Raw genomic sequence first — 14,447 nt, 5'->3', positions numbered from 1 at the left:
GCAGCTAATTTATACAGACACACTACTAAAATGTGCTTAATCCTCCAAGAGATTCAGTTGCTTGACTCCAGATTTCAAAGAAAAGCATGCAAATGCAGCAATAAAATGCATTCTGTTTAATCAAGTGAACACATAACAGACTGATTCACATTGTTTTATGGCATCAAATAACAGTTTCTGATGTGATTCTGTGTTGGAGAAAAGGGGGAGGTTGCTGTAAGTATATTTTAGCAGAGTACTGGAGGTCACAGACAGCTGATTTCTAAATGAAGTGTTAAAGGCTTCCAAAATTTGCCTCTTATGGGAAAATGGAAACTTCCTCTCTCTGCTATATCTTTAACAGAAAGAAAATAATAGCAGATTTCAGCTAAAATATGCCAGTTTAAAATTGCTTAATTGCTGGAAAATGCAATTTTCTTATTTTGAGCTAAATAATGTCTACATACTGGTTTGTATCCACAATGTTAGCACTGCACCACAGACGCTATTAGATTGCATGGAAGAATTGTCAACAGTAACACAACAAACCATTTGGAAGCAGAGCTGAGAAGGGTTATAGAGCAAAGTGTCAGAGCTGACAAAAAACTTCCACTCTCTACTTTATTTGGAAAATAAGAGGGAAAGAGAAGGGAACCAAACAAACCCTCTGTGGTATTAAGTCAAATTAAACAGAGGAGTTCATAAACATTAAGGCATTTTGACATTACAGAGATATGGGCTCCGTGATGAGAGAAGAAATGATGTTTTGGAGAATCAACTGTAACCATGGCTTGGAAAAAGTACAGAGAGAGAAGGAAAAAAATAAAGCATAATTTGATGGGAGTGAAATGCTGCAATATTTAAGGAAATGTTGCAGTTCCACCAAACAGCTCAAGTCCACAGCTTCAAATATATTCTCACTTTATTTTATGAATGCCCATCAGATATATATCTTTGATGCTACAGCACACTAGTTGAATAAAAATCAACAACATAAAACCCCTCTTCATAAAAGATCCAAGATGTGACATCCCAAAGCCACAACCATTAACTCTGTGAGCATATCATCTTTGACAACCATATATAAATGACATCATGACAACAAATACAATGTACAATAATAAGTGTGCAATGGTACAAAATATACAAAAAGGAATGTGTATTTAATATACATTCAACAATACCCCATAAAAATTTTTCTTGGGAAAGTGAAGTGCCTTTTCAAGAACAACAAAAAATGTACACCACTTCAATTAAGATGCCTGAAGTATCTCCCATCAAAAGAGTAAAACCTGTGCTCTTTGAGTGGAGATACAAAATAATTGAGCTGAATTTTCCCTAAGGAAAAAAGAAAAAAAAATCTAAACTTCATAATTTTTTTGTCCACATCTACAGTATTATATTTAGAGTGCAGAAAAATCAGTTTAATTTAAATTTTATTTAAAAGCGGGCCCTCTTTTATTGATAGAACTAGCTCAGTCATATAAAATCAAAAATCTATATTCCTTAGAGTAAAAAGACCACTTCTGCCTATGTGTCTTTTCTGGTTTTGATGCATTCCATAATTCACATCATTTTGCTATAATGGAAATGTGAGTCTGACCAGAGGTCAATACAAGACCCGTTGCACATTTTCTCCTGGCTGTATACAAGTCTTGCATAATTTTACTCAAGTATTTTTTGCCTAAGTTTCAGATTCCTTTGAGTTCAACCTCAATGGGAATTTCAGGAAATTATTACAGTGGATATTATGAAGATCTCATGCTTACAATGTGGCTGATTTTATGAAAACATCTACCTAGCTTCAGCTTTTCTAGGCACCATTTTGTGCCCTTCTTCCAAAGTAGGTACTTGCTTCAACAGCAGAAAGCATTTAGATGCTGACCTGCGCAATTACCTAACCCACGCTCAGCTCTGCTGGGCATCTGTCCTCATCAGTCCAGGAACAAAGGTGGCTGAGTGTTTCTAGTAAGCCTCCCATCTGACAAAGCTAATCCCTGATTTCCAGAATTAGAGATTCCTGTCTTAACTCCAGAGTTCAGGCTTCATTGGTTTGCAACACAGGGAAAGGTGATATATTGGCAGCCCAAGGGAGAGTACTGAAACTGCCAATGACCTCTCTTGAAAGGACAAGCTTCCATAGAGAGGAGCAAGTGCAATTTGCACTGTAGGTATCGCTTTACTTCTTTATAGAGTTTGAGCCTGCTTCTGCCTATAAACTCATGGGACCAGAACTACAATTCATACTATAACAATTAGTACATTTAAATCTAACAGCACCAGGTTTTACCCTAACCCTGATGGCCATGACTTAGGCATCAGAACGGGTTCAACTTGCAGGTGCAACACCATGTCTCTTGTATTTGAGGCCAATATAGACCATCCAGCTCTCCAAAGTGCTAAAATCAAAAGTACTTTCCAAAGTTCAAAACCCACCTGATGCTCGTTCTGAGTACCATTCACAATTCTGATTTTAAGAGAGACTCACAGTTATGTTACTAAAGGACAATACATTACCTCTGCAAGAGGTTTCAGGCCTCTCTGAAAATCGTGTCTTATGAATATGTGTAGAAGGAGTGATAGGAAATGGAAGGTACCTACAAATCATATGGCATGTCTGAGCAATGCCCAGGTGAATGCAAAAAACGCATGTTATTTGCAGTATGTATATCTCTTCCTGAGTTGAATTTCATTCCCAGTATGGAATCCAAGCGTCTGCTTTCTTTTTTGGCAAGGTACTTGATCACATGGTAAGGCAATCCAATTTTCTGGTTTGCTTCCTGTCTTCTTTCCACCTAAATGGCCAAGCATTTCTCACCAAGATCACCACTACAATGTGTGCCAGAATATGTTTAAAATATGGTCCTGTAAAAATAGATATTAGGTTTGTTTCTTTGAAGGCAGCATTAATTCTTCATATATTCTGGGACCTTGAAGATTTCAGCTGAACGGATTCAAAATGATCTTCCTTCTCCTGCAATGGAAAAGACATTTCTCATCAAGTGGGATTCCTCAAATTCACATCCAATCACATCCAACAGTTACTGTAGTCATTCCTTCTCTTAATATCTCCAGAGCAGCCTTTGCCAAACACTTTGGTTTATTTCTGCCCTGGTCATTAAGTTAACAGTTTGATTCTTTGTTATTTAATAACACTATTAATTCTGTAAGAATTTGCAGAAGTAATTAAAACGTGCCATATATATTGTTCATAGTACTTACTTGAGAGAGTACAGGGCAAGTTTGCATTTCATACTCTTAGTATAAGACAGGTAGTCAGAGGTAGGCAACTGCAAGGTAATCATATCTATGGTTATCATTTAAGGTGTTAAAGTGTTTCCTATAATAAATATAATATTTGAGGGAAAGTCGGCGAATGTGATCACCACTGCCTCACTCCTGGATTCCCATCTGTCCTGGGTTCAGCAGTAGCAGTCATTTTTCTCCTTCTTAGTAGCTGGTGCAGTGCTGTGTTCTTGACTTTCAGACTGGGAACAGTGCTGATAACACCGATGTTTTTAGTTGCTGTTCAGTAATGTTTACTCTGACCAAGGACTTTGTGAGTCTCATTCACTGCCAGGGAGGAGGGGAAGCTGGGATGAAGCACAGACAGGACACCTGACCCAAACTAGCCAAAGAGGTATTCCATGCCGCAGCACGTCATGCCCAGTATATAAACTGGGGGCAGTGACCCGGAAGGGCTAGATCACTGATCAGTCGGGCTGGGTATCGGTCAGCTGGTGATGAGATGTTGTATTCTCTTCCCTTGTTATTTCCCTTATCATTATTACTACTGGTGGTAGCAGCAGTGGCTTCTGTTACAACTTAGTTACTGGACTGTTCTTATCTCAACCCGTGGGAGTTAGATTCTTTCTATTCTCCTCCCCATCCCTCTGGGAGCGGGGCGAGGAAGCGGGGAGGGGGGGGGTGAGCGAGCGGCTGAGTGGTTCTTGTTGCTGACTGGTCTTAAACCACGACACCATCACAACTTCTCTGGGAAATCCACAGGACAAAAAGACTCTACAAATCCTCTGACTTCTTAAAAATCAGGGCTGGAGGGTCGAGTTTTCTTTCATCTGTTTTTCTTTTCATCTGCAGGGTGACAGCCTAGGACATCTTGCCACCAGGCCTCAGGGTGAGAAGTGTGGACGTACAGGTTACTGCATGTGAATAACCCAATGGTCTATGTAAAAGCAAAAAATTAAGGAGCCCTAATAAAACCACTCACTAGAAAATGCTGGTTCTTGCTTCGTGTACCTTTCATACCTGTTGATTTACACAAACAGTTTGGAAACTATGTTAAACTAATCTCATGATCTCTTGTTTAAAGCCATCTCACTTAGATCAGGATAGCCTAGCACAGACATGAGAAAGAGCAGGGAAGAAAAATGTCCTAATGCTATCCTGCAGAAAAGTAGGAATTTTTTGTTCCAAAGGACCTGGTATTGTTATGCTGCAGACAACAGATGGAACCAGAACAACCTCAATCTGAAGCAGTTTCATAATTCTTTAACTTCTACATTCTCATTAAAAAAAAAGAGTAATTGCTTTCCATATTACAGCCCAAGCCCTAAATTCCCAGGGTACCCAAACCCACTAATAGCTTCATGAGACATTTTGCTTCAGAGAAATGCCATTGCCTGAAGCTTGAACATATAGCTAGAATACTTCAAACTTTTCTTTATCTCTCAGTTTATGTTTCTCTTCTTTTTCTCCCTTGTTTTCCTCTGTATATTTTTTCCTTATTTTACATGCACATGCAGCAAGAGATGAATTTCCTCTTTTTTTTGCATAAATTAAAAGTGATGCTTATAGCATTTGTTTTGGAGAAATATATATAACATTAGAGTTATCTGGAGGGATACAGGACAGAGAGCTCAGTAAGCTAATGAGGTACTGGAAGCTGAGTTTGCCAGCTATGATTGTCTAGCAGGAAAAAAGGAGCCATCTTAGAAACATCTGACAGGCTTGTTTAAACAGGGGAGAATACTCAGGGAGCCTGAAAAATGGATATAGGAATGTTAAAATGCTCTTTTTGAGTCCAAATAGGCATTCAAGTGGTCTGAAAGCTAAAGCACTAAAGCTTAAAGAGGGAAACCAAAACAAAACAATAAAACTATACACACACACCAAAACAAACAAACAAACAATCAAAACCCACTTAGAGAATCACTGCTTTCAATTGGAAGGGACCTTAAAGCTCATCCAGTTCCACCCTCTGCCATGGGCAGGGACACCTTCCACTAGAGCAGGTTGTTCCAAGCCCCTGTGTCCAACCTGGCCTTGAACACTGCCAGGGATGGGGCAGCCACAGCTTCTCTGGGCACCCTGTGCCAGTGCCTCAGCACCCTCACAGGGAAGAACTTCTGCCTAAGAGCTCATCTCAATCTCCCCTCTGGCAGGTTAAAGCCATTCCCCTTGGCCTGTTGCTACATACCCTTCTCCAAAGCCCCTGTCCAGCTTTCTTGTAGCCCCTTTAGGCACTGGAGCTGCTCTAAGGTCTCCCTTTAAGGAGCCTTCTCTTCTCCAGGCTGAACCAACCCAGCTCTCTCAGCCGGGCTCCAGAGCAGAGGTGCTGCAGCCCTCAGAGCGTCTTCGTATCCTCCTCTGGGCTCACTCCAACACTCTCCTATGCTTTCATCTCTATACTTATAATCAGGAAGGAGCCCACGGTTGGTCATGCACATGGAGTCAGCAAAGGTTTTACACTTATCAGGTGTACAGCAAAACATGACCTTCTCTAGCAGCACTGGTCATTACACTCAGCCACAGCCAGCCAAGCCATTTCACAGTCAAAAACACATCATCAGTGTTTCAAAGTCAGTCCCTGTAGGATTCCAAATGGAATCAACCTCCACTTTTTGCAACACCACCACAAAATCTGATGTGATTTGTTTTTATTTACATTTTTTATATTCTCAGTATTGAATTAGGAATGAATATTCAATTTCTTCCCCTTTCCAAAGGGAACAATATTGATTTTTGCATGACAAATAGTCAGGCTGGGGTCAAGGGAAAGTTCCACATATTAGCTGTGTAATGGCAACTTCTCCAAAGAGAAGAGAAAAAATAGGGGGAAAAGAAAAAAAAGGGAGGCACAAAGGGCTTAATTACGTTGCACTCAATCACAGAAAGGTAAAAAAAAACTGAATAGAAGAAAAAAATCTCAAAATTTAACATTCTGAAATATTATTTGGAGAAGAAACAAGAGAGTGACTTTTTAAAATAAACCTTTATCATAATCTTTTAAGAAACCTTCCGTTATGAAACAACTCATTTCAGCAAAACTGAAAGGAAAAATGTTATCCAACTTTATCCTGATCATAACAGATCCCCCTGCTGCACTATTAAAGATAACACTACCTTTCCCATACCGCAAGGCATTTGGAATAAATTCCAAAGTGCTTATGGGATGTATCACAATGGTCCTTTGTTGTTCCTCTCCAAAATGTTCTCAAAGGACACCAAAGACCTTTGTGCTATGAATTCAGACATGCAACAACCCACATCTCATGTGCTGCAGGACAAAATGCTTTTTGCTGTTGCTCCCCAGTGAAATGGGAAGTTTACAGTACAGCAATGGGAAGTTGGCTGTACTGGGTAACAGGCTGTGGCCAATGCCTCCTCTTCATCCTATAGTATTCCGAACAGTAGAATCCTATAGTATTCTGGATTATGGTTCTCAAGTTAGCCATGAAGCCAGCCCAGGTGAGCTGCAAGAAGCTGGCTGGTGGCTAAGTTCCCAGTGTTACTTTTCTATAATAGCTGTGTTTGCCTCAGCAATGGAGGTGGCTGGTACAAATATAGGCAGAGAGGTCCACACCACCATTAACTGCTCTTTTTAGGCATCACCCAAAGAAGAAGGAATGCTACAAAAATCTCTCTGCAGAAGAGGGAGCATTTACTCAATACCCTGCAATATACAGTGGATTTCAGCAGATTGAGTATGGACTGGGTGTAGGAGTCTGCACAAAGCAGTGTGCAAATTAGCATCACAGCCTCATTGCATCCAGTCATAAATAAAGGTAATAATTATTTTTAGTATTAATGGTAATAATTACTACTCACCTTTGTTGCCAGGGACTTGAGCTTCCCCAGCAGTGACTGCTTATTTGAATATACTATTTCTTCTTCATTATCTTCTCCTTCCATTATAGCACAGCTGTCAGCAGCTGGCAGCTCACACTCTTTTGAGTTCGCTGTCATCACTAATTTTGAATATTTATACTCCAGCCTGAAGACATAAAGCCAGACAGGCACAGATTTTTTTACAAATGTCCCATGTACAATGATTTCATAATTTAGATTATCTGCAGTCCTTCCACGTAGTTACTTCAGATGTATTTATGGGAAATTAGTTACTTTTCAATCATTACAAACATGTAACCAAAATAGTATTAACCATACATCAAGCTCCTGCTCTCCACATTAGTCCTATATCCTTATGAAAAAGCCATGTTTTCCCAAGAGACCACAAGTAGGTCTAAAGGTTTTCCTGCATGAAGAAATGTGACCTGACTTCTTTTTGAGGCAATAGCAGGTCTGACTTCAGAATCTACATCACACTCCTTTCCAAGAAGGCTATATGGGAGAGGAGAGATGTGTAACAGTGTGGCAGGAAGCAGCAAGGTGTTGGGGCTATGATACTGGAGTCTGGGTTTGGTGAAGCTGGTGGTGTTAAGGGGCAATGAAATCTGATGGTGGTGGAATCACATTTTAGTAGCTTATGACATGAGATATGGGAAGCAGAGGACAATGGGGATGGGGAGTACATTCAGTCTGAGAAGCAGGAATCTTTTGGGTGTGTACCAGATGCACCCTGCCAAAACAGACCTAAGCAATATACATTCAAGAACCTTATTTTAACCCAGCTGAAAAGGAACTAATTAAACTGAAGAGATACCCTTTTGGTCTTCAGATTTTGAGAAAGCTGTGTTGCTTCGGGACCTATAAGCAATAGGGGTCAAAAAGACAGAAATGCCCTAACAAATTACTGTGGACTTCCTAATATTTTCCTGACCAGTGTTTCTGATAGCCACTGTTGGATAAACACACCAAATATTGGCATTTCTCACCAACATTGTTATAAGGTCAAACTCATGAAATGTCTTCATTTCTTGATGTTCACTACATCAAGCTTTTAATTTACTTTTGTATGGAACATAATTTGCAGCACGTACTTTTGGTTCTTCTTCCAAAAATAGCAGGTCAAGGCTATGAGCAGAACAGCTGTGAAAGCACCAACACCGGCTCCAACTTTCAGCCAAAAATCCACTGTTTCACAAGTGCTTGTCCTTTTTTCTGGCAAGGGAACTCCTTTAATGCAGTGCTTTGGCTCATTCCATACATACAAGGTTTCCTTTCAAACAGAAAACACCAAAACGTGAGCTACTTGTAGAAAAAGGCAGAACTGTTTAGAGCTGAAGAAAACAAGCTGTTTTGAAGTAGAAAGGTTAGACATCTTTTCAACAACTACTTCAGATTTTCAGACTCTAAGGGGAGTCATATTGTGTACTCAATTGTCCCCTTGCTTGTGCCTGCAGGTTCAGGCATAGCCAAAGGATTTTCTCTTCCATATCGCTCTTCACCTGGCACCATATGGGTTAGACAGCGACTGTGAATGTGTTGTGCCCTTGTGCCCACACTGGAGCTGTTGATCAACAGGACAGTTCTGAACCTGTGAAAGAACTTTGTCTAGAGAAGAGGACTGAAGTCCTTTGGGTACTCCATCCTTCACAAATAACTTGCCTGCATGCATATAGAGTCCACATTCCTGCCCACATAGCTGGTCAGCACAAGTCAGCTCTGCTGCAGAAAACACAATGCCATTGGCACAAATATCCCTGAGTCTCAACACAGCAATAAGACTTGCACCCAGCCAGCTCAGAGCCTGCACTGAAGTTTCCCAACTCTACCTGCACTTTCATATAGATTTGCATATCAAACTTCAAGAGTCCAAGTTATACCCAAAGGAACCCATCTGACTTAGAGACATGGGCCCTGTACCTGAAGTCCTTTCTTGCAGGCTCCCTCAATCTCATGGTAGTCTTGCTCCGTGCAGAGAGGGCAAGCTTCTGCACTTTCCCATATGAAGTAGAAAGTGCATCCATCACAGGTGCCCGCAGGGCATGAGCTAGGAGGAGAGCAAAGCTTAGTTAACACTTACGAAACACTCTGGGGCTTGCATCCTCACTCCACATTCTACTGCTGAAGGCTGTTAATACTAAATACAACAAATGGGTAAACATCTATCAAGTCAGCAGATAGAAAAAAATGGGGAAATTATTTTTCCCAGTTTATAAAATGCTTTCTCAAGTGAAAACAGATGTTCAGCTGTCAAAGGTCTAAAATAACAGCTCAGTTCCTGGCAGCAAGTGCTACTCACACACCTGCGATGAAGAGAAGAGAAAGAAACAAGCCTTGGAGATCAGCAGAAGTATTCCAGCATTCTACCAGCACAGGCTAGCCTGGCACATGCCTCTGTTGTTGTTCTCCTGCACTGGGTGACTGCTCAATACGAATGCTGCTGCCTGGTTCCTGTTGTTGTTCTAATGATGTCTGGGTGATTTCATCCATATGGAATGGACTTGTCCTGTCATGGTTAATTACTGGAAGGATGTTCACCAGTTAATGAAGAGATAACAGCTTCTCCAGTCTAAAGAAGACTAATGACCCTATTTTGTATTCAGCCTGCAGAAGGAAGTTGAACTGGCAATGGCAGGACATTCATGCAGTTTTTGTTACTGACAATTTCATCAGTCTAGCAGCAGCATTGCCCAGAAGCCCATGCAAGAATCTAGGTCATGTAAATGTGGAACATATTCATACAGAAAAATGGATTTTTCTATATCATCTGGAAATCTGTTATCCTGATTGGAAGGACTGAGGAATGGCTTCAAACTGAAAGAGGGGAGATTTAGATGAGATATTAGGAAGAAGTTCTTCCCTGTGAGGGTGCTGAGGCACTGGCACAGGGTGCCCAGAGAAGCTGTGGCTGCCCCATCCCTGGCAGTGTTCAAGGCCAGGTTGGATGGGGCTTGGAGCAACCTGCTCTAGTGGAAGCTGTCACTGCCCATGGCAGGGGTTGGAACTGGATGAGCTTTAAGGTCCTTTCCAACCCAAAGCAGTCTGGGATTCTATGACTGAAAAATCCACAGCCCTAAAAGCTCATTCTGTCTTATCCTGATTTGAATAACTGGCAACTGTCCTCTCTGGATTATGGAACAGTCTTTCAATGTACACAATAAAAGCACTGACAGGCGCTTCCCCTCAACTACTTTCATCTTATAGTATAACTTCATGTGATACTAAACACTATGTCTGGAGGATCAAGGATTTACAGGCAGTACTATTTGACATGTATCACATACCTCACTGTTTGAAAGTAGCTGTCTGACTGCTGAGCTAATCAAAGGGGGCTAGGAAGGGAGAAGTCAATAAGAACTGCGATAAAGTACATCATGTCATCTGTGTGCCGCTTCTGCCCATGACTACACTTGTAAAAGCAAGGTAGGTTAATCTTCCTCAGTACCATTGCGTTATCACAGCTCATACTGTGTTTCACCTATAACACTAGAAGGACACCTGGAGGATTTTCACATGGCAGCTGATAGACAGTGGCTTGTTGTCCAGCATAATTTGTAGTGTAGTGTCTCAGGTCCCTAAGAAACTGAAGTAAGCATCTCCAAAGGTGTTGGAACTTAAATCACTCATCCATCACAAGTAGGTGACTCTTCGCCTTCATTCAGGTGAGCATGGTTCACCTGTCTCAAGACAGGGATCAAAGAGGATCCCACACTTCTCACACTTTTAGCTTTTGGGAATAAGACTTAACATTTGGAAAGGGGAATGAGCAAGAGTGCTATCAGCAGATTTATAGTAACATCCAGACAGACCAAAATGCACCTTGACTGTCAAAGAGGAGGGTGAGCAGAGCTGAGGGGAGCTTCTGAAGAATCACAATATTGCTAAAGAGAAACAGAATTACTTCTTTTACTGTTTTTTCTCTCAACTTTTCAGGTTTGCAGAAGATTTTTGTAGCCCCTTTTATCAAAGTGAAGGGGAAAAAAAGGTCAGGCAACTTAAACACAACTGGTACAAGGAGTCCAGGACACAAACTGGAAAGACAAGACATATGGAACTTGAAATAGACAGAGTTAGGTCTTGCAACAGCAGATTTCATAGTTCCTATGACAGGTTAAAAAGAAAATCACTTTGTCCACAGCCACTGCTGTAGATGAAAGCAGAACACCTCTCAAAGCTGCAGCTAGGCAGCTCTAATCAGCAGACCAAAGCTCAAAATCAGGAACTGAAATAAAGGAGAAGGGAAGACAAGAAAACATCACTACATTTTCTTTTGGCTTTAAGCTTGGAACAACCTGCCTAAGCTCTAACCTCTCTCACCACACAGCCTCAATGCAGAGCATTTGGTCTGCTGGGAGGTGATGGACACATGTCTTTCACCTAGCATAAATGAGTGAGACCTCCTGCATGGCTGATGAGGGACATAGTGCTACTCATTCCTATGAAGTATACTCATGAGTTTTGAAGATTATCTGAGGAGAAAAGGCTTTTTGGCACTGCTCATATAAAAATACTTAAATACCTGGGCACAGAAAGCTCCCCTTGGTCTGGTTTGTTGAGGTTGCATCTCATTGTCACAACAGTTGCACGGCCATTTTCACATGAGGTTGTCACTGTTGAAGACCTAATGTCAAACAAGAGGAGAAATGTAATTGTCCTGGGTTCAGCAGCAGCAGTCATGTTTCTCCTTCTTGGCAGTTGGTGCGGTGCAGTGTTTTGACTTTCGGCCTGGGAACAGAACTGATAGCGATGTTTTGGTTTGGCCAAGGACTTTGTGAGCCTCATGCTCTGCCAGGGAGGAGGGGAAGCTGGGAGGAAGCAGAGACAGGACACCTGACCCAAACTGACCAAAGAGGTATTCCATACCACAGCACATCATGCCCAGGAGGTAACTGGGAGTTAGCCGGAAGGGCTGAGAGACTGCAGGGTTGGAGGAGGTATCGGTCGGGCTGAGGGGGGGCAAGTTATCGGTCAGCTGGTGGTGAGGTGTTGTATTCTCTTCCCTTGTTATTTCCTTTATCATTATTATCATTGGTGGTAGCAGTAGTGATTTGTGTTATACCTTAGTTACTAAACTGTTCTTATCTCAACCCGTGGGAGTTGCATTCTTTTCAATTCTCCTCTCCGTCCCTCCGGGAGTAGGGGGAGGGAAAGAAGGGGGGGAGTGAGTGAACGAGTTACCTGACTGGGTTTAAACCACGACAGTTCTTTTTGGCACCCAACGTGGGGCACGAAGGGTTGAGATAACAACAGATCTGACCGGATTAATAGTCATTCATCACAATGCTGATTTATTGGCTCTCAGAGTTGTTCTTGTTGATCTCACAGCTTCAGACAGTTTTAACTTACTTAGAGCCGGTATTGCTGTGTTAGTGTTTATCAAGTGTGGGGCCTGGGCTAAGGTTCTTGTCTCACTGTGCTTTATGGCAATGGCTTGTAATACGGGCGGGCTCCAGCAGCAGGGCGGGACGGACGTGGCCGTGGACTTGTACCTGGCCGTCCGGCTGCTCTTCACCGTCCTGGCCCTCACCCTGCTCTCCATCTTCGTGAGGCTGCGGGGAGCCGAGGGGGAGCGGCCCCGGGAGCCGGCGGCAGCCGAAGCGACCCGGGAGAGCGGCCCCGGGGACCAAGCGGCGGCGGGAGCGGGGCCGGAGGCCGCGAGGGGACGGCTGCCGGTGGAGGAGGCCGGGGCGGTCGAGGAGAGGAAGGAGGCGGCTGCCGAGCAGGGGGAGAAGGCGGAGGAGGAGCCGAGCCCCGCGGAAGAGCCGAGCCCCGCGACGGCCGAGAGCACCCCCGGAAGCCGCCTGCCGAGCCCCAGGAGGGTGCAGGAGACCACGCAGCGTTTCCCAGCAAGGCAGAGGAGGAAGAGCTGGTCTCAGGAAAAGAGAAGCTGGTGGTGGGAGAGCCGGCAAGCACAGCAGCTACACCAGCCCCAGTAACAAGCACAGCAGCATCGTTTGAGAGTTCTGAAGGTTTTGAATGACCTTTGTGTATCCTTGGGACCTGCCTGCTGATTGTGATGGGGATCAGCACGTTGGCACACACACAGACTGTGTTCTACCCACAACCATTTTGTCTGATCTCAAAAGTTAAGCAGAGTCAGGTTTGGGTCTTGTCTGGGGTTAGACAACAATATAGGGGGACCAAGAGTTTTTCTCCAAGGCTGGACAGTCATGAGTGGCAGGGTGTGTGTGACAGTATGGGCAAGTATCTAGTCCACTGGGCCCCTCCAGTGCTTTGGAAGCGTCGGAGATGGAAGGCAGCTGTATGGAGTCCCCAGCAGCAAGCTGCAGAAACTGCTAAAGGGGACAGTGAATTATTTTGAGCCTGGTGGGCCCATGGCACTTCAGGCCATCAGAGCAGAGATGCAACACAGAGATGGACTCATGATCGAGGGGTGGACTTAGCAATGGACACTATTGCCCAGGTTATTCATGAGTGTGAACACTGCACACAGTCTCTCCTGCTCTGGAAGACTGTTACAAGAGATGGAGCCTGGCATCATGGACCAGATGGACGCAGCAGCTTTACAGCTACTGGTCCATGCACTTAGATAAGAGTGATGGTATATTGAAAATGTGGGATCTGAGCATGACGTGAATGGTATGGAATAAGGGGTGGATAATGTCCTGGGTTCAGCAGTAGCAGTCATGTTTCTCCTTCTTGGTAGCTGGTGCAGTGCAGTGTTTTGACTTTCGGCCTGGGAACAGAACTGATAGCGATGTTTTGGTTTGGCCAAGGACTTTGTGAGCCTCATGCTCTGCCAGGGAGGAGGGGAAGCCGGGAGGAAGCAGAGACAGGACACCTGACCCAAACTGACCAAAGAGGTATTCCATACCACAGCACATCATGCCCAGGAGGTAACTGGGAGTTAGCCGGAAGGGCTGAGAGACTGCAGGGTTGGAGGAGGTATCGGTCGGGCTGAGGGGGGCAAGTTATCGGTCAGCTGGTGGTGAGGTGTTGTATTCTCTTCCCTTGTTATTTCCTTTATCATTATTATCATTGGTGGTAGCAGTAGTGATTTGTGTTATACCTTAGTTACTAAACTGTTCTTATCTCAACCCGTGGGAGTTGCATTCTTTTCGATTCTCCTCTCCATCCCTCCGGGAGTAGGGGGAGGGAAAGAAGGGGGGGAGTGAGTGAATGAGTTACCTGACTGGGTTTAAACCACGACAGTAATGCATTTCCACTATAGTAAATACCTCTTTCATAGGTCTCTGTCCATTCATATAACCGAAACTAAAGAAATACTGTTTATCACAGTACTTTTGCCTTTGTCAGCTGGAAGTTAAAAAAAGGAATAACAAAGGAGCAGGATAGGTTTCACCAACTCATTTAAATCTCAGAGTGCTCTCAGTACTCAGGGAACAGCTCTGTTCCAATAG

General features: G+C 43.3%; 1 protein-coding gene across 1 annotated transcript in view; it reads right to left on the bottom strand.

The window, feature by feature from the left end:
- Window positions 1-883: 883 nt before the first annotated feature.
- ELAPOR2 (endosome-lysosome associated apoptosis and autophagy regulator family member 2) overlaps window positions 884-14,447 on the bottom strand; it is a 103,678-nt gene continuing 90,114 nt past the window's right edge. The window contains exons 18-22 of the mRNA XM_061467266.1: window positions 11,585-11,686; window positions 8,986-9,112; window positions 8,160-8,338; window positions 7,048-7,213; window positions 884-2,953 (exon numbers count right to left, since the gene is read on the bottom strand). Of these exons, the coding sequence (XP_061323250.1) occupies window positions 2,894-2,953; window positions 7,048-7,213; window positions 8,160-8,338; window positions 8,986-9,112; window positions 11,585-11,686 (634 nt within the window). The 3' untranslated portion in view covers window positions 884-2,893. The remainder of the gene's footprint in view (window positions 2,954-7,047; window positions 7,214-8,159; window positions 8,339-8,985; window positions 9,113-11,584; window positions 11,687-14,447) is intronic.

The sequence above is a fragment of the Pezoporus flaviventris genome, unplaced genomic scaffold, assembly GCF_033815535.1.
Source record: "Pezoporus flaviventris isolate CSIRO_AGI_PZ_B2104156 unplaced genomic scaffold, CSIRO_AGI_Pfla_v1 ptg000045l, whole genome shotgun sequence".
NCBI lineage: Eukaryota > Metazoa > Chordata > Aves > Psittaciformes > Psittacidae > Pezoporus > Pezoporus flaviventris.
This window is presented reverse-complemented; position numbering and strand designations above follow the sequence as displayed.